Source organism: Rattus rattus, chromosome 5, assembly GCF_011064425.1.
Source record: "Rattus rattus isolate New Zealand chromosome 5, Rrattus_CSIRO_v1, whole genome shotgun sequence".
In the NCBI taxonomy this organism is placed as follows: domain Eukaryota; kingdom Metazoa; phylum Chordata; class Mammalia; order Rodentia; family Muridae; genus Rattus; species Rattus rattus.
The window spans coordinates 21,428,250-21,455,498 of record NC_046158.1 but is presented as its reverse complement, the minus strand read 5'-3'; the positions used below and the strand labels follow the sequence as shown (position 1 = coordinate 21,455,498).

Here is a 27,249-nt window from a genome sequence, read left to right as displayed (position 1 = left end):
CTAGAAAATAACATCTGGAGTGAGATAACCCAATCACAAAAGAACATACATGATATGCACTCACCGATAAGTGGATATTAACCCCAAAACTTGGAATACCCAAGAAACAAGTCACAAATTGTAGGATGATGTCATTATGTAGGTGAAGGCAGTTACAAGATAGAATGAGGCCTGTCATTGGACGAGAAGGTAGGATGGGTGGGAGAAAAGTTTTAGAGAGGAGGAGGAGACTGCAGTGAGAGGGGGAGAAGCAGCAGAGAGAACATGGAGGCAGATATTAAGATTTCTCTCTGTACATTTACAGGTTGTTAAGAATATTCTTATGGGATGGATACGTACAGGGCTTTGTATGTCTACGTGGGCAATTATATATTATCAATTGGATCAGAGGTTATTGTGTTGCACGTTCTTTCCTGTGGTGATTTAATTGAATTCAAGAGAGTATGTGGTGGCTGGAGACACTGGGCTGCCACAGAATTGGGATGTGTATGTCTGGTATGGTAGCAACCTGCTTTGGGAACTAGATGGGTAGAGAAATTGTTGTCATGGTCAGAGAGTAGTGATTGGCATGTGATATGGGATGGAGCAAAGTGGGTGAGATGCTTTGCTGATTGAGATGAAGATATCTACCAGATATCTTGCGGCATTATAGTGTCAGACCTAGTGTAGGATAAAAGATAGCATTCTTTATAATTTTACTGAAACAACAAATCACACAAAGCTCAAAAGGAAGGAAGACCAACGTGTGGATGTTTCAGACCTTCTTAGAAGAAGGAACAAAAATACTCAGAATAGAAAATGTGGAGACAAAGTATGGAGCAGAGGCTGAAGGAAAGGCCAAGACTGCCACAGATGGGGATCCATTCCATATACCTTCTCCAAATCCAGACAAACATGCCAAGAAGTGCATGCTGACAGGAGCCTGATATAGCTGTCTCCTGAGAGGCTCTGCTAGAGCCTGACAAATACAGAGGTGGATGCTCACAGCCAACCATTGAACTGAACACAGGGTCCCCAATGGAGGAGTTCGAGAAAGGACTGAAGTAGCTGAAGGGATTTGCAACCCCATAAGAACAAAAATATCAACCAACTTGGCATCCCAGAGCTACCAGGGACCAAATCATCATCCCAAGAGAACACAGGGATGGAACTATGGCTCCATCAGCAAATATATCAGAGGATGGCCTCGTTGGGTACCAATCCTAGAAGAGCCCCTCGGTCCTGCCAGTGCTCAATGCCCCAGTGTAGGGGAATGCCAGGATGGGGAGATGGGAGTGATTGGGTGGATGTGTGAGGGAGGACCCTCATAGAAGCAGCGGGAGGGGTTATGGGATAATGGGTTTCTGGAGGGGAAACTGGGAAAAGGGATAACATTTAAAATATATTTAAATATATTTAAATAATATCTTAAAATATTCAATAAAAGAAAAAAAAGAGCAGAGATGGAAATCTCCCTGAACTGAACACATATGCCCTGGCCATTCTTTCTTCATGAGGTTTCACAGCCAAGGCCTTGTTTGTTGGCTCTAAGGTAATAACTAGCTAGCAACTTGGAAAACATAAGACTCTTGAAAGATTTTAGATTAATCTATAGCAAACATAAAACATTCCATTAAAAATCCCTTTCATAAAAAGGCTTAAAATTATATAATAAAAGTTTGGGGTATTTTCTAGCAGTTTGTTAGTATTTTCAAGGAGTTTTATGTTCTGAGTCTCAAAAGTACTGCTACATACAACTCGGAACCTGCAGCCTGACATAGAGCATGTGTCACCAATAATCAATCATAGAGTCTGTCAGTGATAATTATTGTAATATATTCATAAATTCCCTTCTAAATTCTTCTGATTTTTAGAACCTGAAAAAGCCACAAGTCTTCAGAATTCTTTCCCTGCCTCTATAGCCCATGGTCAACTTCTGTAGAATCCATTCTTTCACTAGGAAAATTGTGTTCGATGCTTATTATAAGCAGATACCTTTACAGGTTTTAAGTAGTTCGCAATATAAAGACATGAGAGGTATATTTAAAATACACATGGAATAGATGAAAAATAATAAACTTCAGCCTGTAAGTGCAAAGAAAAGCAGACTAACGAGGTCCACAGTGTGATGCAAACTACAACAGGGGACCGCATGTAGGTTGAACTATAGTAGTAATACTTAGGCAACAACTGCCTTGTCTACGTCTTCACAATGTCACTTTAGCTATTCCTTAGGAAAGTCAGGGAGGACAGTTTAAGCCTGCTGCAGTGAGGGTGGTAGAAATGGCAAAAAGTGCGGAGTTGAAGACAAAACGTGCATTAGATTACCCTCTGCTTTGCTCTAATTTTCTCCTACAAAGTGTAGATCTATCAGCTAAAATCCAAGTAACAAACCAGTACTTTATGAGTGTGAATACACAGATACAGTCAAAATAGATTCCTTTAAATAATAATGGTTTTTAAGATAGTGTGTTTTCCAATGTAATGGAAGGGGTTTATTTATCACATATTATTTTTCTAACGTTTTTGTTCTTCAGCAATGTCATTAAGGTTAGTAAGATACCGTTCCCTCAAAATGTAGCCAATCATATACCATAGCAACAAATTCATTTGTAGGCCAAAAATTCAACCCAAAAGGCTATAGAAATTCCAAACTCTTCAACTCTGTGAGTTAAGGAAAATGTACACAAATAAGCATTCCCCCAGGCTTCAGTTGATTAGAGAGTTCAGTGGTGGTTTGAATGTGAATGGCCTCCATAGGCTCATATATTCAAACATGTGTCATCTCCCAGACTCTAAGCTCCCACCCTAACCCCCTTTAATAGAAGTGTTTGGGGAGAGCTAGGAGGTGATGCCTGGTGACAGGGGGTGTGTCTCTAGGGGTGGCTTTGAGGTTTTTAAAAGCCCTTCTCAATCCCAGTTAGTTCTGTCTGTCTGTCTCTGACTCTGGCTCCCACTCTTGCCTTGTCCTTCTTTCTAAGCCTTCAACATGCTAACCCTCAGCTCCTCTCCCAGCACAATGCTGCCTGCTTGCCTAGTACTCTGCCATGGTGGCCGTGAGCTCACTCTGAAACTAGAAGCAAGCACTCAGTTGAATGCTTTATTTTAGACCTAGCTTTTGCCATGCTGTCTTTTCAGGAATAGAACCGTAAGAATGAATTGATTGGTGTGGTTTTGTCTAAAACTTCATGGCATCTCATATTTTAATGTATCCATTTCTCAGAGTTTTGGGGTAGGAAAACCATTATACCAAAACACAGTAATTTTTTTTTAAAAAAAAAAGTCATATTTTAGGAGAGCCGTCAATGAAATAAAGAGCATGGGAGAAGCTCCGTGGAGTTCTTAGAATTTCCTTACAGCTCAGGGAGTAGAATGAGTTTAGAGGAAAGCTAAGGAAGAAGGAGGGTACTGAGCAGAATTCTAGGTTGCTCCAGGTAGACAAACATGGTGCAGTAATTATGGATAACGGAAGGAGAAGAGCATCGTTGAGTTGAGGGACAGTGGCAGTGCTTAAGTGACTACTTTGATATTGTGATTGAAAGATTCTCTCTCTCTCTCTCTCTCTCTCTCTCTCTCTCTCTCTGTGTGTGTGTGTGTGTGTGTGTGTGTGTGTGTGTGTGTGTGTGTGAGAGAGAGAGAGAGAGAGAGAGAGAGAGAGAGAGAGAGGGGGTGCGATGATCCCCAGTAGGAGTGTAGAGGTGTTCAGACAACTTTCTGATAAGCTGGTTCTCACTTTCCACCTTTTTTTTTTTAAGGTGGAGTTTCTCTTTGTCTCTGCCTCACTGTGCACTTTAGGCTGACCCACGGGCTTCTGGGTGATTCTCTCATTTCAACCTCATTAAAATTATAGACCCATTGTTACTGCATCCTGTTTTTGACATGGGTTCTGGGGGTTGGAATTTAAATGTGCAGATAAGCTGTGAACCATTGCGTTCTCTTCTTATAGCTAGCTCAAGGGGCTGCTTTTGATATAGTTATTTTGACTTGTCATGGACATTCCTGGAGAGGGGATGGATAGTCAATTGCATTTACAGTTTTAGTGCTATGAACAAAGGCTTTTGTCTTAAGATCTAATTAGTATATAGATAGGATTTAAAGTCACAGAACTTAAAGATTACCTAGGAAGAAACATTTAGGACAAAATGAAGATCACATCCCAGGACTGATCTAAATGATTTCAGTGTTAAAAGATCTGAAAGGTGGGCTAAAGTCTATAAAATCTACCAAGAGCGATCATCTACCCAATTAGTCAGAAGGAAAACAGATCAAGACACCCTGGGAAATCAAAGTGGAAGTTAGTAAAGAACAAGAGGGGTCTGCAGCAACAATATGTGCATATTGAAGTATGTGCAGTGTACGCAGTATGTGAAGCATGTTTCCTGTGCGCAGTGTATGCACTGTATGCTGCGTGTTCAGTGTTGCAGTGTGTGCAGTATTGTAGTATGTGCAGTGTGTGTGGAGTGTACAGTATCTGTAGTATGTGCAGTGTGTGTAACATGAGCAGGATGTGTAGAATGTTCAGTATTTCAGTATGTACACCATGTGTCATATGTTCAGTATGTGCAATGTGTGTAGTGTGTGCAGTGTGTGTGGTGTATGCAGTGTGCGCAGTACGCGAGGCATGTACAGCTCATGTGCAATGTACAGTCTGTGCAATATTACTGTGTGCGCGGTGTGTGCGGTGTTGCTGTATGTGTAGTGTGTTGAGTGTGGGCAATATGTGCAGTTTGTGCAGTATTGCAGCTCAGAGACTGGATAAAATGGAAGTGCAATGGCCACTGTATGAAGCAAGTGAAGAGCCTTCGGGTTTTATCTGTAGTATGTGTTTTAATGCTCATGAGAAATTAAGTTTATACACATAAGTTTATGTTCGTACTCTTACGTTTGTTTGTCTCTTCACTATTTAAAGTTTCCATTGCCTGGAACACATATCTAACATTTCGTTTCACCAATAATGCTCAACACTTTACGGGATATAATTTTGAAGCTCAAATTAATTATAGACTTGAACTCAACTGGGTATTGTTTAATAAGATAGAAAAATCTACTGATTAATAGACAATTCGATCTGGATGAGATAACCAGCCTTGACAAAATAGGAATGTCCTTTGGAATGGGTTTCTGGGAATGTCTATGTGCGGTTATCTTGAGTATATTCAACCTGGTATGGGAAAACCCATCTTAATTGTTGGGGGAATATTACCTGGTCAGAAGATCCTGGGCTACATAAGAAGGTAAATTCACTCAGTACTAGAAACCATGCATTCATTCATTTGCTCTCTGACTCTTTGCTGTGGGCACAATGTTACTGGCTGTGTCAAGCTCCTGACGCTGTGACTTCCCCTACAATGATGGTCTGTAACAGGGAGCCCTGAGCTGAAATAAACCTTTTCTCTGTAAGTTACCTTCCTCAGAGTGTTTCATCATAGCAATAGGGATAAGGACACTGAGAATGGTGGTACACGGTGCATTTTCAGCACAGATGAGGGTGAGATAAGAGGACCAACATAAGTTAGGGGCCAACTTGACCTACATAGGGGAGTTTGCCATGGGCTACACGAAAACTTTGAGGTTTGCCTTGGCTATGTGGTAAAACCGTGTCTAAGAATCTTTTTTTTTTTTTAAAGAATAAAAACCTACAATTGTATTGTGTTATCGACTAGGGTCGTTTTTAAATAAAATGTTCCATCTGGTTTTTGGCACCTGGAAGTACTCACTGTCATCAGATGAGCTTCCAACTGTTTCAGGGAAGACAGAAACTAGGAAGCATGAATTCCCTCAACTTCCTCTCCTCATTTCATCTTATCTATATCCAATTCATCTACATTCAAACTCATTAAAGCCTGCTTCCTTCTGTTTAAGGTTATTTATCTACTTGAGCTAGTGATTACACCCATCTGTCTCTGGCTCCTTTGAGACCTGTTGGGTTTCTGGATGTATTGTTTTATTTGCATTCTTTCTCTTTCTTTGAGCATTCACAGTGCAAACTTCCCCCTCCACACTCTTACAAAGGTTTGCTTCATGGATGCTACGTTAGCCCTGGTTTCTTACTTTCTTCAAGGTCTCATGGCAGGGCTGGAGTGTCAGCAATTGTTTGTTTGTTTGTTTTAATTACATAGTCCAGAACAAGCTCCCTTCTTTACAGTGAAAACAGACAGAACTTTTTAAAACAAGTGCGTCCTCATTCATAATAGCAGAAATAGCACACAAAACTAACCAGGTCAAGACACAGTTTTGTCAGTTGGTGAAACGTGAAAAGGTGGAGCGTGTAGTCTGTCTGCTGCGGTTCCTCCTGATTGCAGAGGCTGAAACAGCCAGAGGCATTCTCTCTGCAGCTTCTCCTCTTACTCTCATGACGTGTAGGTTGGAGCCCCGAAAGTTACAAGGACATGAAGAATGGTTTACAGCCACTACCGAAAGCACTCCATTAGTCTTACATATGTATTTCTAAGAATTCATTCTATACGAAAAACCACACAAAAATTCATTATGCCACAGAAAATTGAAAACGATGGCCACTATGACTCTTATAAGAAAATCATGATTTAATATAATATGTTTGTATAGACTATTATACTGTCGTAAAATAAGGTATTAGAGGGTTTTGAAATTAATTCTTTTATCATTGATAAATTTTTAAAAAAATCAATGTTGGAGAAGTGTGTGAAGTTATGCCTCAAAGTGAGCACACACATGTGAGCATTTAAAATATGTGCTTTTTACAGGAAGAGCCTACGGAGTATAAATCGGAACGAAAAAGGCTGGGTAAGGTCAGAGCGAATGATGTAGGCCAGAAGGTGACTGTGAACATGATTTACTCTGAAAATCTCCTTTGACGTGCAATCATCTCAATAAGTCATCTAAAGACAGCCATGAGAAGGAAAATATTTGTAAAGTGCAGCCTGACCAAGAGCCCCTGGTGCCTGGGCAGGGAAGCTGGGAGTGTGCCTTGTCACTAAGTTCTGCCTGTCTGCAAATTTCAAGGAGTACAGCACTCAACAATGAGAAGAATTGGAGAAGCAGACTAATGCTCGCACAAGGAAACCCACGAGCTGCCAGTGTGGCATCTTCAGCAGGGACACTGCCACTCACAGCTGCTGTCATCTCTGAGTTGCTGTGCTCAGCAGGTGGATACCAGGTGTGTGCCAGGTGCGTGCCAGCTGCATGCCAGGTGCATTCCCTGATGGTCCTGCCATCCCTCGGCCCTCCCCTCCCATTACATCACTTTTCAGCAGACCTGAATCCTTCATTCCTGCTTTGAGATTCTCTGCCATTGACCATGTTTGCAAAGTTTGACATTCATTTCCTGTTCCTTAGAAACCCAACATATGCCCTCCTCGAAATTTCCCTGAATTATCTGACAGGAAAGATCAAAAGGTGTATTTACTAGGCACAAAGTTTTTCTAGTTTCCATGGCCTGGTAAATGGCAATAACAGGGTTCTATTCCTAGGATTCACACAACAGATCACAACTGTCTGTAACTCCAGTTCCAGGGGATCTGGTACCCTCTTTTGGCCTCTGTAGCATGGCTGTCCCATGATGTGCAGGCCTACGCACAGGCAGAACTCTTATACACATTAAATAGAAGCAGACAAATCATTCAATATATGATAACTTTTGTCCTGGACTATAAACCTCACAATGTCCAGAGGACATAAATGGCTGTTGAAAATATTTTCAATTCAGTTTCCTGCAAACTCTTATTTTACTCAGACCTCTCTTTAATGTATTTTGGTTTAATTATACCTTTGGAGAAGTTTGGAGCAATACTTTCAAATACAACCATTTGTGACACTGGAGTGAGGTCCTGTGGTTTTGAAAAGCACAATGACCCCTCTGGGAAAGTGCTTCCCTTCCTGCTTCAGCAGAGTATTTCTGTCTGAGAAAGCCCGTGTGCTACAGGTGTGGACTCATTGGCTGATATATTTAAACCACGTTTAAATTCCAGGGTTCTGGTATCTGATCCAAGTGAATGAAGTCAGACACAAACCTCAGGTCTTACCGTGGTGATGACAAAAGTATTGTTTTGCCCTCAGGTTTGTAGAAAGGGTGACACTAACCTGAAGCTCTCCCGCTGAGCCAATGAGAATTTCTGCGGACCTTATAGAAGGTATAAAGACCTAATGTTGAGAGTCCTGGATCCAGCTATTCCTGACCTTGTGTTCTGTGGGTGTCATGAGACAAGCACTGTCACACTACCCCAACTAGCTTTGCGTCATCAGCAACAAAACAATTTTATCTGCTATCAGGTAAGATTCATAAAGATTGTAAGATTGTTTCCTACTTTTGTCATAGAACATGTATTTCACATGATAAAGTTATGCTATCCAAACAGTTCGTTTCTGAGCATTAAAGACTTACACACACACACACACACACACACACACACACACACACACACACACACATCTTTAGTCAGGGCAGACAGTTCAGTAGGTAAAGTCCTTATGGCCCAAGCTTGAAGATCAGGGTTTAAATCCTCAGATTCCACATTAAAAACTCACAAAGAGTGGCCTGTGCTTGTAATCTCTGTACTGGGAAGGCAGAGATGGGAGGACGCCCAGAGTTCTCAGGAGATCCAGTCTAGCTTAATCAGAGAGCTACACGGTCACTGAGATACGTGGTTGAGAAGAATTAAGGAGGACATCTGAGTTTTGGCCTACCCACAAATATAAACATGAGTGAGCATGCACAGACACAAATGTATGTGCAACTTCACAAGCACACGTGCATGTACACATACGCCATGCACATTCACTCACGAAAATCTACCTCTACTTCATGCCAAGTATTTTGTGTATGAAAACACCAACATTTTTTAAAGCAGAGGTTTTTCCACTACAGAGGTTTTTCATTATCTCTGAAAAAGCGTTTATAGAGACAAGTACATCTCTGAGGTAGAGCCTCCTTAGATAGTCTCAGAAATTCCATCTTTAAATATCACAGATTGGACCGAGGGTAGCAAGACACTCTGTCCTGAACTATTTACAACTGGTTATCATGCACAGTTTCTTTAAACAAGGCTGGACACTTCCAACATCTCAATTGTCATCTGAATCCTGCTATCTGAGAGATCATTTTAGAGCTAAGCTAGGGGAGCAGGGAAGGCCTGGTGAGGACATCAAGACCATGTAACCTTCCTTTAAAGTACAAGGCTGCTTGCCTGAGAGTCCCTGTGTTCTGTATCAAGGGATAGGTAAACTGTGGGATTCTAGATCAGACACCGATGGAACACCAATGACAGAGGGTCAAAAATTAGCAAAAGGAGGGCATACAGGAAAGCCTTTTCTCCTTTCTGAATTTGGCTGGTCCCAAGTAAAAAGCATGGTATTCTTTTACCTACTCTGCAGAGCTGAGTTTGAAAATAAACCTCTCTGCCTTGCTTCATTTCACTAAAACTTGCCAAGCTGCTCAGCATGCACAAGGGCAGAATGATCTGGAATAACAGACTTGCAATCAAGCCCCTTAAGATTTGGTCTGAATAGTGCAGAGTCTGTGCACCATGGCTTTGCACAACAGGACTGAAGTCATCAGTTTAGGTATCTTCACTTGCTGCTTTGTCTACGTCCCTCCCAAACTGTCTTCACTTGTCCTTCACTTCACTTCACTTCACAGACACCATAAAACATGTGACATTAACATGATCTGCAAAAACACTTATTAAGAATAATTTGGTTTTCAATCACGTTAAATACTTTAAACTTTAATGGCCTTTTCCTTACTTCAGATGCTTGCCTGAACATTCATTTTTTTTTCTTTTTGTTAGAGTGTGGGTTCTGTCACCTCTGTTCTTTTTATAATACAATGAAATCAGCAATAGCATATCAACAAAAATTATCTGGAGAATACAGCTCAGGAAGTCTCAGGAGCACAATATTGAAGACAGATTTAAATACTGCTTTCCATGGTAAGGAAACACAACAAATTGAAATTCTAATCAGAATATCAAAGCAAGTATATATTACCAAGATCTTCTGACATGTTAACAATAAAAAGTATTGGATACCATGTCCCTAATCTCTATTTTTTCCGTAATCATTTTAACAGTCAACAAGTAGCTAGCTTCAGTGTGGACAATCAAAGAGTGCTTAAAATGCATATTGCCATGAGTGTGTCAGCCTGCTGAATAATTTCCTACAAAACTGTCTATGTCAAAAATATGTATAAGTATCTTTCAATAGAACACAATAAAAGAAAAAGATTGTTGCCACTTATCAACCCTGTAACCATTTTTAATAACCCCCCTAGATCTGCATTGTGGGATTTCACTTCTTTATCCGATAGCATAATAAAATAATATTAGGGACAAGGGGTCCATATCTTGTGCTTTTATTACATTTTTTCAAAACTCTCCAGTAAGATTTGTTTAAGTATTTGTCTTAGATTAACAACAATTTGATGATATCTTTTCCCACGTTACAATGCACGGAGACATCCGGCACAATATCTGTGGCTAAGAAAAGCTCTTGATGGTTTACAATGAACGAATCCTTCTCATTTCAAAGGTTTATTATTTCAGAACACTTCAAAATACAGTTACCTTAAACAACAAAAGGATCCCTTCCAGCAAGCCCTCTTCCCAGAAACAACTGCCAGTGAAATCAGGTGAAACATTTGTTTTAAACATTAAATGTCTACTTATGAATTAGAAAATTAGCCTGATTTTATTCAATTCAACATATAAATGTTAGGGGAAATACTCAGCTGTGACAGAGTTTATCTTTTTATGTGATACAGTTTTCCTGGTTTTTAATGGCTATTTTATCAGGCTATGTTTGAGACCCTTCCTATACAGCTCTTTACAAAATGCCTGAGAGTGAGTATTTTCCACAATGATATTTAAGAGGCCCTTTCCTATTGGTATTTATAGTGGCCTTTTTCTCTTGTTACCTGAATTTCAAGTTATGCAAGTTTTTGAATAGCTATCAGTTAAGTCTCATCTCTTTTATGAACAGTCACTTTTAAAAGCACTTTCAGTCTAGAACTTTTCTATACTCAGTCTTCAACATTTTAGTGTAAAATCATAAACAAAGATACTAGCATAGCATTTCTACAAAGGAACTATGAATTTGTCGGTTGTGGTTATGAAAAACATACACTTTGCTTCGGTGAAGGAACAAGCTGCTGTTTGGCTCCCAGGTAAGAGCTGTACATTCTGTAGAAAGGATTACACATCCATACCAGCAGAACTTTCAAGTAGCCAACACACAATACGATCTTAAGGTTACATACCTTTTCTCCATGATGACTCGCTATGAAAACTGCCATCCACTCCTTTTAGTGACTCTTTCAACAAAACGGAAAAGAGTAAGGTCACGTGACCTACGGGGAGGCCTGTGATAGTTGCTGCTTAATTTCAGTACTTGAGAAAAAAAAAAGGCGGGGGGAGAGGGGGAGCAGAGACTTTAAAAAACAACCCACTTCCTGGGTACATGCAGTTAACCACATTATTTCCCTTAGAGTTTGCCTTACACAGCCAGTCAACAGTATCATTAGTTATCAATATTATAATCAGTTTCCAAGTGTCGTATATTTATACGGGGTGCATCAAGTTTAATCTAAAGGAGAAAATGAGATTAAAATTTTAGCCACTGAGTTGGGTTGGGTCAGGGGAGGAACTGGCTGTCAAGAAGAGTGGAAACTTCCTCTTTCTCTGTCTTCTAGTAAGGCCTTAAAACCAGTCTCCTGGGTTAGCTTTTGCATGTTCATGCTACCAGAAAGCAGTACATATCAAAGTCTTGGGAAACCAAGACTTTGGCTCTACCCCAGTGCTGGTCCTTGCCACACTTGTGGCTCGACATCCAAGAGCCTACTTCGGTTAAGTGCAGAGGCATCAGAACTTTAGAGCACACAGCCCTGAGGCAGCAGGTACCGTGGGAGAGTAGCTCAGAGTACCGGCCATAGCACGGGACATGAAAGAGGTTTCACCCTGACACAGGCTATCTGAAACGTGATAAAGAGCATTTGCACAAACTGCCCAATCCTCTGGTCTAACATAAAGAAAAACACAGAATAAACGGTCCAAGGGCTGTTTGTCAGGCGAGTGCCTGTGCCTCTGATGGCAAGCTTCAGCTAATCTCAGTAACAACCTTCATTTGTGCATCTGCACGGAGATATGGAGCTCAGGAAGTCAGTCCCCGCTACCAGGCTTAGTAATGTTCTGAGATGTGCATGATATCACAAAAGGGGACCTGTAGGTGGTTTTCTGGGTGGATTGGCATCCTTACCCCTCTTCTGGGAGTCCTGTATGGCACAGGAGGTGGCCACTTCAGGTTCAATATCCTCTACTGTTAGGAGTCTCAGCTAGAGTCACCCTCATAGATAACATTTAGCCTTCCTAATGCCAGGTCTCTAGCACATCTTAGAGCTCCACCCCCACTCAGGCCAATTTCTCTTCACTCTCACAGCTCTCCCTACATCTGATCTCCCTACACACTGTTCCCATCCCCATCCCCTCTCCTGTGCATTTCCCTCCCTCCACCTATCTGCAATGACTATTTTACTTCCCCTTCTAAGTGAGATTCAAGCATCTGTCCTTGGGTCCTTTTTGTTATTTAACTTCTTTGAGTCCATGGACTGTAGCATGATTAGCCTGTACCTTAAGGCTAATATCCAATTATAAGTGAGTATATACCATGCATGTGTGTTCGGGTTCTAGTTACCTTACTCAGGGTGTTTTCTAGTCCCATCCATTTGTCAACGAATTTCATGATGTTCCTATTTTTAATAGCTGAGTAGTATTCCATTGTGTAAACAAACCACACTTTCTTTATCCATTCTTCAACTGAGTGTCATCTGGGTTGTTTCTGCCTATTATGAATAAAACTGCTATGCATATAGTGGAGCATGTGTCTTTGTGCTATGATGAAGCATCATTTGAGTATATGCACGGGAATGATATAGATGGATCTTGAGGTAGAACTATTCCCAAATTTCTGAGACACTGTCAAGCTGATTTCCAGAGTGATTGTACGAGTTTGCACTCACACCAGCAATGGAGGAGTGTTCCCCTTGTTCCACATCCTTGCCAGCATGTGCTATCTCTTGAGTTTTTGATCTTAGCTATTCCAATGAGTATAAGGCAGAATCTCAGAGTTATTTTGATTTGCATTTCCCTGATGACTAAAGACATTGAACATTTCTTTAATTGCTTCTTGGCCATTAGAAATTCCTCTGTTGAGAATTCTGTTTAGCTCTATACCCAATTTTTTAATAGAGTTATTTGGTTTGTTGATGTCGAACTTCCTGATTTTATTATATATTTCAGATATTAACCCTCTGCTGGATATAGAGTCGGTGACGATCTTTTCCCAGTCTGTTGGCTTCCATTTTGTCCTGTTGATAGTGTCCTTTGCCTTACAGAAGCTTTTCAGTTTCATGAGTGCCCACTTAATTGTTGGTCTTAGTGCCTGAGCTATTGGTGTTCTGCTCAAGAATTTGTCTTCTACACCAATGAGTTCAGGGTTATTCCCTCACTTTCTCTGCTATTAGATTTAGTGCTTCTAGTTTTATGATGAGGTCTTCGATGCAGTTGTCTTTGTTTTGTGCAGGGTGATAAATATGGATCTATTTTCATTCTATTTGTCTACAGGCAGACATTCAGTTAGACCAGCATCATTTGTTAAAGATCCTTTCCTTTCCTTTGTATGTTTTTTGGTACTTCGTCAAAAAAATCAGTTGTCCATAAGTGTCTGGGTTTATTTATTTTCTTGTATTTGATCCATTGACAGACCTACCTTTTTCTATATCAATACCATGCAGTTTTTTATTACTATTGTTCTGTAAGAACAGAGACGGAGGGAATGGCCAGCCAATAAGTGGCCCCACTTGGGCCCCATCCCATGGGAAAGAACCAATCCCTGACACAATTAATGATACTGTTACGCTTGCATAATTGTCCTCTGAGAGGCTCCACACATCAGATGACTGAAACAGAAACAGAAATCCACTGACAAACTTTAGATATAGCTTAGAAGTCTTGTGGAAGAGTTGGAGGAAGGATTGAGGGACCTGGAGGGAATTAGGACTCTATTAGAAGACCAAGAGAGTAAAGTAACCTAGACCTTGGGTGCTCTCTGAGACTCAACCACCAACTAAAGAGCATATATGAGTTGGACCCAGGCTTCCTGTACAGATGAGTATATGTGTAGCTTGGTCTTCATGTGGGTCCCCTAACAACTAGAACAGGGGCTGTCTCTGAATCTGTTGCCTACCTGTGGATCTAGTTCTGGACTGCCTTGTCTGACCTCAGTGGAAGAGGATGTGTCTAGTCCTGCAGTGACTTAAGGTATGTGGTGGGTTGGTACCCAGGAGTGACCTTCACTTTCTTAGAAGAGAAGGGGAAGATGGGTGAGGGGAGGCACTGTGTGAGTAAGGTCCATCCTTCACTGAATGGACCTCCTTAAGTATATGGGTCCTTGGGACTTTGCTGAGTGTTCACTCTTGGTTTCTAAGGGTTGGGTGGCAAGTAGGAAGAATGATGATAGACTGGAGGAAAGTTGAATCCAGGAACCAAGTTTTTATCCTGCTGCTTAGCTTTGGCAAAGCCATTTACATTCCAGAAAACTCAGTTAGTTACCCATATAATGAAGCCCAGAGATATGAAAATTTTACTTTAGGGAGCATAATAAGTAGATATAACTAGTCTGCATATCTTGAAGAACTATAGGTTTCTTAGTTACTGGTCAATTTCTATGAAGTAACATCATGGCCAAGACAACTCTAACAAGAGAAAGAATTTTATTGAGGGCTTACTTAAAGTTGCAGAAGGTCAGTCTATTACCAACATGGCAGAAAGCAGATAGGCATCAGGCATAGTACAGGAGCAGTAGCTGGGAGGTTGATATTCTCAATCACAATGACGAAAGCAGCAACAGGCAGAGAGGAGAGAGAGAGAGAGAGAGAGAGAGAGAGAGAGAGAGAGAGAGAGAGAGAGAGAGACTGGGCCTAGTTCAGGCATTTGAACTCTGCCCACTCTGAGCAATACTCCCCATCTAGTAAGTCATGCTTCCTAATCCTTCTCAAACAGTTCTACCAACTGGAGACCAAATATTCAAACATCTGAGCCTATAGGATCATGAAGGGTGCCAGAAATTCAAGGCAACTAGTGTTAAGCCTTGGTAAATGCTGGGTAGGTTTAGAAATAAAGGATTAGCAGTGTAATCTGGGTGCCTCTTTCAGAACAAGTGTCAACACAATGCATTAAATGTAGCCATAGTTGCGTGTTCCCTTCACAAGGCTTTGTCTTGGTCTGCTCTATGAAAAGCAATGGATACTCATCATGATTAAAACTCTATGTCACTCATCAGCAGACAGGTTCATTCACTTACAGAGGGAGTACCTAATGAGCTTTGCAGTGAGCCATGTATTAGGTCACACGGTTAATGTCCCTTGTGCCTTTGACTTCAATCTTCACAGCTGCTTCATGAGTCAGACACTAGTATGATACTGTTTTTACACCTAAGGAAAATAGGATTAATTTATGAACCGAATCAGTACAGAGGAGCCAGAAGTCAAACTCTGAGGCACTCCCTGGGGCCCTTATTCTAACTGAACAGTCCATCTTGGTACCATTCACTCTGCAGCATAGCTCAGAGTGAGTGATAATGAATACTGGAACCTCACTTCTGGTATTTTGTTTACACTCTCTACTGAAAGGGATGCTAGACTTTGAAGTTAGGAGTCATTTCCAGGAGGCATAATGATGTCAATCTCTCAGAGTGTTCTCTAAAATGTAATATCAAATAAATAAAATGAAGTTCAGTATAAGCAATACACTGTGTTTACAGATGCAAAGCAGTGTCTGGGCATCCACCTGCCCTGGTCAGTCTACAAATAGACTCATCACCATCTTGACGATAACTGCAATGGGAACTTTTGAAGAAAGACTCTAGCAACTATCATCATTTCCATAGAAATGTACACATCTAAAGTACTTGAGTTCATTTTGAAATAAAAATAAAGTCAGCTGACTTGCTTTGCTAGATATTAACATGCTACAAAATTAAACTGAACACAGTGCTTTAGGCCCATAATATCAGCACTTAGGAGTTAGAGGCAAGGAAAACTGGGAGTTAAAGTGTGGTCTCAGCTACTGAATTTGAGGCCAGCCTGAGTTGGACAAGACCCTCTTTCAAAGAATGAACAATCAACCAATCAATCAACCAATATTTTAGTGTCTAAATTAATTTTATTGATATATTATAGCATTGTATGCAATAATTAATATAAAAAACTAATTATTTGAAAATAAGATATCACTGAGCATATATACAAAAGGACAGATGTAAATGGGTCTGACTCGACCTTAGACTACTTGCTATGATAGACCCAACTATACTTGAAGAAAAACTCTTATTTGGATACAGTGAAGTAAATAAACCTACTTTATATTCCTAAAGGCTATTTTTCCACTACAAAAAAAAGTGTGGTAGAAAATTATATACTAGAAAACCCTCTAGGCAGGCTAATTTGGATAAAAGGCAATGGAGTCAGATGAGCTATTCATGAAAAGAGATGATCTAATATCCAACCAGTGTATAAAGAGAAGTGTGTTGTCTACAGTAATCACAGCAAAACAAGTTACCACAGCATCTACTCAAAGGCTGAAGGTCTGACTGTGAATGCTAGAAGATGAAATGTGCCCATATTGCTGGTGAACCTGCAAACAAGCCATTGCAATAAGTGATCCAGCAAAAATAACACAATAAAATACGCTCCAGCAGTTTGCTTGAGTGCCCTGCCTATGGTGTCCAATGCCCTCTGGAATAGTCCTCCTACAGAGTACTACTTCCTCTCCTTCATCACAAGGTAACTGATCTTGATCTTAGCTTTTGGGTCTCAGGTAATATTTACCTGTGCTGTATTTGTGTTTGCAGGGAAAAACAAGTTTGTAGGTCCTCTAAATGGATGTTGTGAGTTGAACACTCCAGGAAAACAGATTAAGTCTTTCCTAATTTCTGATGTTGAAAACGTAACCCCTAGGAGTGAGGTTTGGGGTTATAGTTTGGGTAAGCACTTCTATCAAAGAGAACTTCTGAGGATAACTTGCCTCTTCTACTACGTGGGGTCATAACCGGAAGGCAGCATCTGTGAAGAATGTTCCTTAACAGCTTCTAATCTCAGTCTTCCTGGTTTGTTTTCTTTAAGCTGCTGAGTTGATGCCCAAACAGACAAAAAGAATGGTATGAGATATTCTAGCTTAAAAAGAAATAAATCACTGGGACATGTTTTGGATATTAAGCATGAATAGAGTCAGCACAAAAGGGTCAATGGTGAGGAGTCACATCATTGCCTGGATGAGAGATATCTGAGACCTTGGAGAAGCAAGGAAAGCAGCTTCCTTGGTAGTGGGACAGATTTGTTCCTGGCTGTGAGGAATATTTTGTCGACATTACGGAGAAACTGCCTGGAGTTCTATGAGACCCAGTCAGGTGTTGAAGGATGGACCACACTATCACAATTACAGCAGAGATGACTGGAGCATGGCTCAAACTGGAGTATCAACAGTGGACAACAGTTAAATTATGGGAGGAGCTGGAAAACAGACATCTGTGTTTCTGTCTTGAGCAGCAAAGGATACATAAGATGGAGTTGAGAGAGAAATGTCTTCAGAAGAGCTGGGTGGGTGCACTGAAGCCCTGAAGCTTCAAGTTGTGACCACTGACCTCTGAGAAGCTGTCTGTCCTCACAGTGCACTTAACCAAAGTGCAGCTGGGCAAGAAGGTGAGAGACTAGGGGACAAGCTGGGCTAACAATATCTCTTTGGAAGCCAGCAACATTTAGCACTTAACTGTGTGACTGAATATGAAGGCTTAGAGTGGTCACAGAAAAGAGAAAGGTTCAAGATAGGTTCTCCCGTGCTCAATGTAAAGATGCAAAAGAGAAGGAAAAAAATCATCAAAAGAGACTAATTTCACTTTAAGGAAGAGGAGGAGCAGCTCCAATTGCCTTTAGATACAGAATGGTGGAAGTTACTGTGAATCTTGATAAAAATAGATCTTGGATATGGGGGAAAGGAATTACATCATTCAGAGATGGTGGGTCAGGGAGTAGGGGAACTTACTACCAAGTCTTATGGTCTACATTTGACCCCTGGAATCCACATGGTGAAAGGAGAGAATCAAGTCTTGGAAGATGTCCTCTGACCACCACACAAACACATGTGGACATGCATGCAAGCACACACATACATCTGACCACATGTACTTTGGAAAAGGAAGACATTCTTGAATAGATTAATAACAAGAGCTATGACCATGTTATAAGGAACTTTTATGTGACAGAAATGTTACAAGTGAGGATAGTGCGCTGCCCAGGAAAGAAATGAAGCCACAGGGATTTGTTTTTTATGACTGGGAAAAGAACATATGAATCTGGAGGATGAGGATTGACAGGAACAAGAACATGATGATACTTGGGAGGGAAAAACAGGGAATTGTGGGAATTGTCTTCAGATAGGGGAGAGGAGCCTGCTTGGAAGTAGGTATTAGGGTAAGCCTCAGCTCTGGCTGGGAGTATGAGAAGACTCAGAAGCCGAAATCCAGCCTGAGTTCTGGGGTAAGGTGAAGAAACACAAGAGAGTCTTCCTGTCTAGAGTCACTAGAAGTTCTCTTGTCAGCAGCTTAAGAAAATGGTAAGGAGAACTAAGATTCCAGAGAATCAGACGAAGATTTAAAGGTTTTCGGGAAGAGGGGGCAGGCGAACAGCACAGCAATGTGAGATTCTGTAGTGTCAGGAGCATCAAGGTCAAATTGTCTCCTGGAGCTTGAACACTGGGTCTCTCAGAGATGTTCATAGTGGCTTAGGGTGCTTCTCTGAGGACCACAGTAGTACTTGAGAATTCTGCGTGTTTTTAAATACTGGTGTTTGAGAAAAACAAGTTTAAATGTGATAAAATTTTAATTTGTCTTGCAAGAGTGGCTAATGGTCATCAGAATCAGATATTGATAGGAGGAAAGAAATGTAACAATTCTCAGAAACAAGGGTCTTACTCTTATGGAGGAAAGGAATTGGATGGACCCAGTCTCTCATTTCTTCACATAAGCACAAAGCACTTGCTTTGATTTGGACATATCACCAAGGTCCAGGGATACAATTTCTTAGCTGTCAGCAGTGGTGTTGGTGAGGTAAGCATACGAATCATTAGCATATCCAAGAGCAGAACAACTACAGAAAAAGTAAAGCAAAGGCAACAGGCAGCAAGTGCACAGAGAATTTGGTACGGACTGCTTAAGGTGGAAGAGAAGAGAAAAAGTTTTTGTTTTTCAAGTCTAAAGTCACAGCCATATTAATCTTAATGACATAGACCATTTTTGTTAGAACGCCAAACAGGCAACTTGCTGGAGTAGTGACTCTGAGGAGAGGAAGCGCTGTCATCGGTTTCACGTTTAGACATCGATAATTAACGGTAATGAGAGGAAAGGGCTGAAGGTGGGGAAGTGTGACACTTCTGATAAGACAACACAAGATGCAGAACCTCGAACTACTCAGGTGTATAACCAGATTCCTGAGATCCAGAGAAAGGAAAGGGGGGAAGTAGAGGCAAAGTTGAGATTGCTTGGGAACATGAATCATACCTAAAGTGTTCGTGTGTCTTAAAGCAAAGAACAAGCAGGTATCGCACAGAGTTTGGGACGTCAAGGTGAGAAGAGGGTTTTATGGGTATTATAGACGTTACTATGCTGGGCAGAGGTAATTTAAAGATAAGAACTTTGTCCCCTCACCTCCGATCAAAGCAAGGCATTGCACCTGGATATATTGTTTCCATCTTGCATGTTTGAGTTTTACATCAAGAAAGGCTGTACCCCTGTAATTTGTTTAAATGTTTACAAAGTAAATTCTCCAGAGGCAGCACTGGGCTCAGAATGGCCTCTTGAGCCTCAGGGCTATGGGTGATGCACACTAACCAGGTGTCGAAAACCGTGGGTCAGCCTTCTGGGCCCCGGGCGCCATTTTGAGAGCTCTCAGATGAGAGAAGCAGAAGCCGCAAGAAGTGTATTTATGAGACGACTTTCTTTAGGTCCGTAGCAACGCAAGCTGTGGTGAAAACTTCCTGTTGCAGCAACACTGCCTACTGAGATGATGCGCTCTGCCTGCACAGGCAAAGCTATTAAAGCACAGGCTAGTGCCAAGCACACAGTCAAATCACCTCTGAAATGAAGCCGCCTCTCAGAGTGACCGGGTCCATGGAAATCACGACCTAAGTGAGCCAAGCTGAAAGGAACGCAATCCCCCGGACCAGAGAGTTTCAAATCAGAGGGGGAAGGAGGAGAAGGCTCCAAGGCTCCCTGAAGCCATGAGGTAGAAGCCATTGCTGCCTGGAATCCGGACCATAGAGTGTCTACAACTGCCACAAAAGAGGAACTTAAAATAGACAAAAACAGGAAAGCTTCTGATCTTGAGGCAGAGCAAAAGTTGAAGAGAAACTGAAAATGAGTTCATGCTGAGGCGCTAAATTTACAATCACTGGTCTCCTATTTGAAACCCAAAGGTAGAATTCAACGTTAAACGGCTTCCCCTGGCAGGGAAACCTCTCTGCCCTTTTCGAGAAGCAAATGAGAAGTTGACAGGCTTCAAACACTTTACTTGAACTAAAGTGCTCGGCAGTCTGCCCCAAGGCCAGCATTAGCAGGTGTTAGCGGGATGTAAAAATGCACTCTTATCAAGAAACTGTCAACCTTCCCCAAGGTCTATAGTAAAACAAACAAACAAACAAAACAAAACAATAAATACCAACAACAACAACAATAAACCCAAAACAAAACAAAAAGTCCACAAGGAATAGATCATTTGAGAAACCTACAGTCAGGTTTCAGAAGCAGATGCATTAATTTACACTCTCGTCAAATGTAAAGATTTGTGTTCTTCACATCCTAGCCAGCTTTTACAGTCATAGGAGTTCCTAATGTTGACCATCCAAGTCTGAGTGCAATAGTTCCTTTCATCCACATTCCCCTGATGACTGAGAATGTTGAAATTCTTTGTTAAACGTTAACTAACTATTCGTATTTTTCCATTTTGACAGCTCTGTTTAGATCCATGGCCCATTTTTTTTCATACACTTTTAAATAAATCCTCTGAGAATTTTGATCTGTATTTTGATCTGTATTCATACTGACTGTGGTGGCTAATGCCTCCAAGACCAGTACCTACCTCCCTGCAGGCTAATTTTTGGCTCACTTGGTCTTCTCTGGTTTCTTTGTATCAATCAAATCTAAGTTGTACTGTCCATAACGGCATCTGGATCTGGAGTCATCCACCGTGCATGATCAATTTAACTGGGGCCACACGCGCCCCCAAGAGATTAACTGAGAGTCCTTCAATTTTGTCGATTACTTCCGAGTTTTTCAGATTATATAATCTGAAAAAGAACCCACTTAATTATATTCTTATCTGAGGGCCCCTTCTTCCTTCCTCCGTCCCTCCTTCTCTCATTCATTCATTCATTCATTCATTCATTCATTCATTCATTCATTCTCTTGCCAGTTGCTCTAGCTAAGATCTTCAGTAAAACAGAGAACAGAAGTGGCAGAGATGTAAGGGGAGATTCCCTATTTGTTTGATTGGGTAAATAAAGACAGCAGAAGCCAATCCCTGGGCGAAAATATAGAGGTGGGTTTTCAAGGTCCCAGGAGGAAGAGGAGGAGTTGATATAGAAAAGAGGTTTCTCGGTCAGGCTGTGGGCTGAAGAAGAGGGACACCATTTAGGTCTGGGAGCAATTAGACCCGGTGGCGGCATCTGCCACTGGAAGAAATCCAACTTAGAATACCTGGTGAGTTTAGGACTCCGAGTTTTAGGATTCCGAGTCCAGTAGTTGTGACATCTGGCTGATATTAAATATTAAGATTGTCTGGTATTTTCTATTCACCATGATTCAGGTGGGCAAAAGACAGGGTGTGACCGCGGGATGGTCATTGGTGTTCGGTCGGTGGAGCTCAAGCCATAGCTCTAGGCTTTCTCAAGAGGAACCGCTAGAGCATAGCCAGGATCTCAGGAAAGCGCTGCTAGCCTCGGGAGCTGAATGAGGCCTGGGTGGTCATTAGGGGCTGGTGGAGCTAGCTTCGAGAGGTTGCGAGACCACGGACAGAGCTCTCGAGAAAGAGCTAGCCTAACGTAGATTTTATAAAATTACATGCAACACAGAGAGCATCTTTACATTTTAAAGAAGCCTCTTTAGACCCTCCATTATTGAGCATGATGCCAGCAATGATGCACACGGTCTTCCTATGGTTAGGATACATTCCATTTATACGTACCTTGTTGGCAACTTTTCCTTTTGTCATCAAAATGCGTATCATGATTTTAAAAACCAATATAAATCAATTTCAGGTACTTTTTGAACATAGACTAAGATATTTCTCCCAGAGGACAGCATATATAGTGACGAATATCATGATATCCGACACTTTGGTTTTTAAAACAATATGTAAAGAAAGCCTTTTTGCATTAAATTTTATACTCAAAGCTGAAATTCTCTTTCACGTGGGGTTTCTTTAACTTTTATAAGTAAAGTTTGAACTACTATTTTAATATTTTAGGTTATAATTTCTATCTAGTGCATTGAACACAGAAACACAATAGAAGCATGTCTGGTGTGCTAGATTCAAATGTAATGCCAAGCTCTCTGTAAATCAAATAAAATAATGAAGCTAAGAGACTTTATTTTCACCTCTAGAATTCATCCAGGGTCTGCTCTGCAGGAAGGAATCCAAAATTTCCTCCTATTCTAGATCCAACCCCTCTACCAAGTCGTGCTCATTCCTACAATGGGCTGGGTGCTCCCTTATCAATCCCTAATTAAGAAAATTCCCTGTAGGCTTGCCTGCCTACTGCCCAATCCTAGGGAGGCATTTTTTACAACTAGAGTTCTCTCCTCTCAAATGACTTTACCTTGTGGGACGTTGACATAAAACTAGATAGCACAAATACAGAAATTAAAACAAATAGGAAAGGGCAATACAGAGAATCTAAGACATCAAGAAAAACCAAACATTTGAATTATATACATAGATGAGGGAGAAGGGCATAGGCTAGATCTTCAACATAAAAGACAACTTCCTCAAATCAAGGAAAAACACACCAATGCAGATACACAAAGCACAGAGAGCACCAAATAGGAGGCTCGAAAAGAAAATCCCCATGATACATCATAGTTAAAACTCTAAGTATACAGAAAGAAGAAGAAGAGGAGGAGGAGGAGGAGGAGGAGGAGGAGGAGGAGGAGGAGGAGAGAAGGAGAAGAAGAAGAAGAAGAAGAAGAAGAAGAAGAAGAAGAAGAAGAAGAAGAAGAAGAAGAAGAAGAAGAAGAAGAAGAAGAAGAAGAAGAAGAAGAAGAAGAAGAAGAAGAAGAAGAAGAAGAAGAAGAAGAAAAGAAGAAGAAGAAGAAGAAGAAGAAGGAGAAGAAGTATCATGAATGCTGAATGCTGCAGGATAAAGAATAGAATCACCTATAAAGGAAAAACAATCAGAATTACACTTGATTTCTCAATGAAATCTTCAAAAGTCATAGGATCCTAGGCAATGCCTTTTAAGTCCTAACACAGCACAAGGGTCAGCATAGACTAATGACACATAACAAAACTACCCACCATCCATTAAGAAAAAAGAAAATGTTTCACAGTATGAACAACTTAAAATAAAATTATAGTCAATTAAACAAACTTAAAGAAAGTACAAGTAGCAATATTTGAGGTGGGAAAAAGGAGTGAGCATGACATAGAGACTGTGGATAGGAAAACAAAGATGTAACCACTAAAACAAAGTATCATTTAGAAGACAACATGAAAAATGCATGAAGAGTTAACCTAACACACATAATTCAGTAATAACTTTAGTTACCAATGGTTTCAATTCTCCCATCAAATGACACAGACTAAAAAAATCTATCTGCTGTCTGCAAGACACGTAACTTAGTAAGATTTAAAATTAGGCACCACCATAGGGTCAAAGAATAGGAAAATGTGCACCAAAAACAAGCAAACAACAAAACAAAACAAAAGACCAAGAAGCAAGCAAACGTTGATATCCTAATAAGTGACAGACTTCAAACTAAGACTAATCAGAAGAGATAAAGAGGGGTACTTCTAAATAAGGGGCAACATAACCAAGAGCATACCACTTCCTAAATATATATACACCAAATTTCTATGTTTTTAATTTTGTAAAAAAAAAAAAATCTACTACCAGATTTAAAGACTTAATTTAATATCAACACATTGATTGCATGTTATTTAAAGATTCAATTTTCTCCAATAAACAGGCCACCTTCATTAAGTAAAAACAAACCACCAAACATCACAGCAAAAGAAAAAACAAACAAGAGAAACACCAGTATTAATTGATTCATCAATGTGTTCATATTCTGTCTAAGCTCCACCCCCACAGCTACCTGGCAACAAAAGGCAGTTGTGCCTGTTACTATGTAAGGGGCTGCTGGTCCCCTCCTCTTTCTCTTGTTCTCTCTTACTCTTTGCTCTTCTCTTCTCTGTTCTCGTGCCCTCTTCCCCTTCCTGCCTTCTCTCCCCATTTCCCTCCCCCCTTCCCTCCACGTACCCATGGCTGGCCTCTTTTGCTTCTCCCCTCTTCTATTCGTCTTTCCTCATTAAACCTCTCCACGTAGATCCATGTTGGTTGGGTGTGTTCTGTCTGGACGTGAGATGATTTTTAAACCCCAACACAGTGGACATTGAAATGTGGTCCACATACACTATGGAATATTATTCAGTTGTGAAGAAAAGGAAATCTTGAAGTTTTCTGGTGAATGAATGGAACTTGAAACAAATAAACTGAGCGAGTAACCCAGAGCAAGAAATACAAGTATTACAGTTTCTTTCTCTTTAAGGCATTAGATGTGAGTGCTTATCCTGGAGACACTGCAGAAATAAGGAAAGTGGAGAGAGACCATTGCCAGCGTAGGAGGTTGGGTGAGCAACACAAATGGGAATATTGGGAATATTAGGTCACAAGTGATGTGCCTGAGAAAATGGGGGTGTATGGTGGGCACCCTCGTCAGGGAAGGCTAGAGAGATAGCTGTAGAAGATCTACAAAGGAGGGTAAAATAACGGTAAGGATTACAGAAAGAGAACTAAGAAATCATACTATTAACTACCTCAGAAAATAAAATCTACAAAACACTAAGTCTGTATATAAGTCTGAGTATAAATGAAATTCTCTCATTTGAACTGACCATGCTCCCTTTAAGAGCAAGAGACCATCTAACAAAATCCAGCATCAGGCATGAGAAGCCCTCCTTAGAGTTGTTGGTCCAGGTTTTCCAAGAGATTCCAGAAACATTACAGGTTATTGTTCATGTCTTTGGATGTCTCCCTCCAGAAGTGGAAGGTAAGTCCCCATTGCTGAAACTACCACACACTTCAGAAACAGCAAGTGCCAAGAATGCTCCTGAGCTAGAACGGGCTGGGATGTTCATCCCTGAGGACTAGCTATTGTTGTTTCAAAAGGTGCCAGGAAAGCTTCAAAGGAGATCTGGTGATTTGAATATGAATGACCCACATAATCAAGTATTTTTGAATGCTTAGTCATCTGGGAGTGTCACTACCTAAAAGGATTAGGGAGTGTAGCCTCCTTGGAGGAAGTACGCCTTTGAGAGTAGGCTTCGAGGTTTCAGAAGCCAAAGTCAGGACCCTGTGCTCTCTGCCCTTCCTATTGCTTGTAGATCCAGACGAAGAACTCTTAGCCACTCTCAACTCTCTCCAGCACTGTGTCTGCCTGCATTCTTCCCACGATAATGCTCACAGATTAAACTGCAAGCAAGCCCCAGTTACACGTTTTTCTTTTACAGGAGTTACCATAGTCATGATGTCTCCTTACATCGCTATAGCACTAACCAAGGTTGTGGGGACGTAGTCACAGTCCTACCCAACTATGATGTCTGTGAACCAGAACAATAATCAGTATGGCTGATTACCTGGCAATACCTGATTAACCCTAAGGGTACATATCGGGCTTAGAAGTCACCAACAGCTCTCTAATTGGACTTAAGACATGCTCAACAAGAGGGAAATCCCTGGTACTGGAAACCTAGTCAACTGCCAAGTGCTAGTGAATTTTAGAGAAGAACCTACAACTGCCATCTTACTAAACTACCATAATCCCTTGCTACACCTAAAAATTTGTCTTTATACCCCAAAAGTATAGTCCTCAGCTCTCATCAAGAAAACTTCTCTTTGAAACAGACACAGAACATTGAAAAAAAAGAAAACACACAGCCAATCAAAGCACAGAGATATGGAGCTCAACATCAAAGAATACATCGACAATATGATATTGCCTCTAAGGCTCAGGGAACATTCTGGAACAAAGGGATGAAAGATTATAAAAACCAGAGGAACATGGAGTTTGCTGTGAGACTGTGTCTCTAAAGTAGACTGGGGAAAACCTATACCCTTGTGGTAGTTTGAATATGCTTGGTCCAGAGTATGGCTCTGTTAGGAGGTGTGGCCTTATTGGAGTAGGTGTGGCCTTGTTGGAAGAATTGTGTCACTGTGGAGCTGGGCAATGAGATCCTGATCCTATCCACGTGGTGCCAGTCTTCTTCTAGTGGCCTTCAAATAAAGATGTAGAACTCTCAGGTTCTCCTGCACCATGCCTGCCTGGATACTGCCTTGCTCTCACCTTGATGATAATGGATTGAACCTCTGAAACTGCAAGCCAGCCCAATTAATTTTTGTCCTTATAAGAGTTGTCTTGGTCATGGTATCTGTCCACAGCAGTAAAACCCTAACTAAGACTATCCTAACAGTGGACTACAGCCACTAAGTAATGGTGAAAGTCTTCTCGGAAGAGCGCACCAATTATTTATGCAATGTAAAATGGTCAGCCCTGAAAGCATATATACAAGTCACATGATACAGTCTGAACATACTGTATGTATGTATGTATTTGGGAATATGTATGTATATATGTATGCATATGCTATTTATGAATTTAGGAATATATATGTCACAGCAATTAATTAAGATTAGAGGCCATGAAATTGAAAGAGAGAAGTGATGGGGATTATAGGAGGGTTTGGAAGGAAAAAAAAAGGAAAGCAAGAAATTACATTATAATCTCAAAACATAAAGCAAACATTTCCCCCACTACTGTGTTTATTTACATCCTGATAACAGCACCCCTCTCATCTCAGTTTCCCACTCACATAGCCCATTACCCACTCCCACTCTTCTGAGAGAAGGGGGATCTCCCTGCTGGGTACCAATTCATTCTGGGTAATCAAGTCATTGCAGGACTAGACACATCCTCTCC

The 27,249-nt window shown here is 40.9% G+C and overlaps 1 protein-coding gene across 1 annotated transcript in view; it reads right to left on the bottom strand.

Annotated features, from left to right (window-relative positions):
• Arhgap15 (Rho GTPase activating protein 15) overlaps nucleotides 1-11,276 on the bottom strand; it is a 617,921-nt gene extending 606,645 nt beyond the window's left edge. The window contains exon 1 of the mRNA XM_032903250.1: nucleotides 11,213-11,276. Coding sequence (XP_032759141.1) covers nucleotides 11,213-11,223 — 11 coding nt within the window. The 5' untranslated portion in view covers nucleotides 11,224-11,276. The remainder of the gene's footprint in view (nucleotides 1-11,212) is intronic.
• Nucleotides 11,277-27,249: the final 15,973 nt, after the last annotated feature.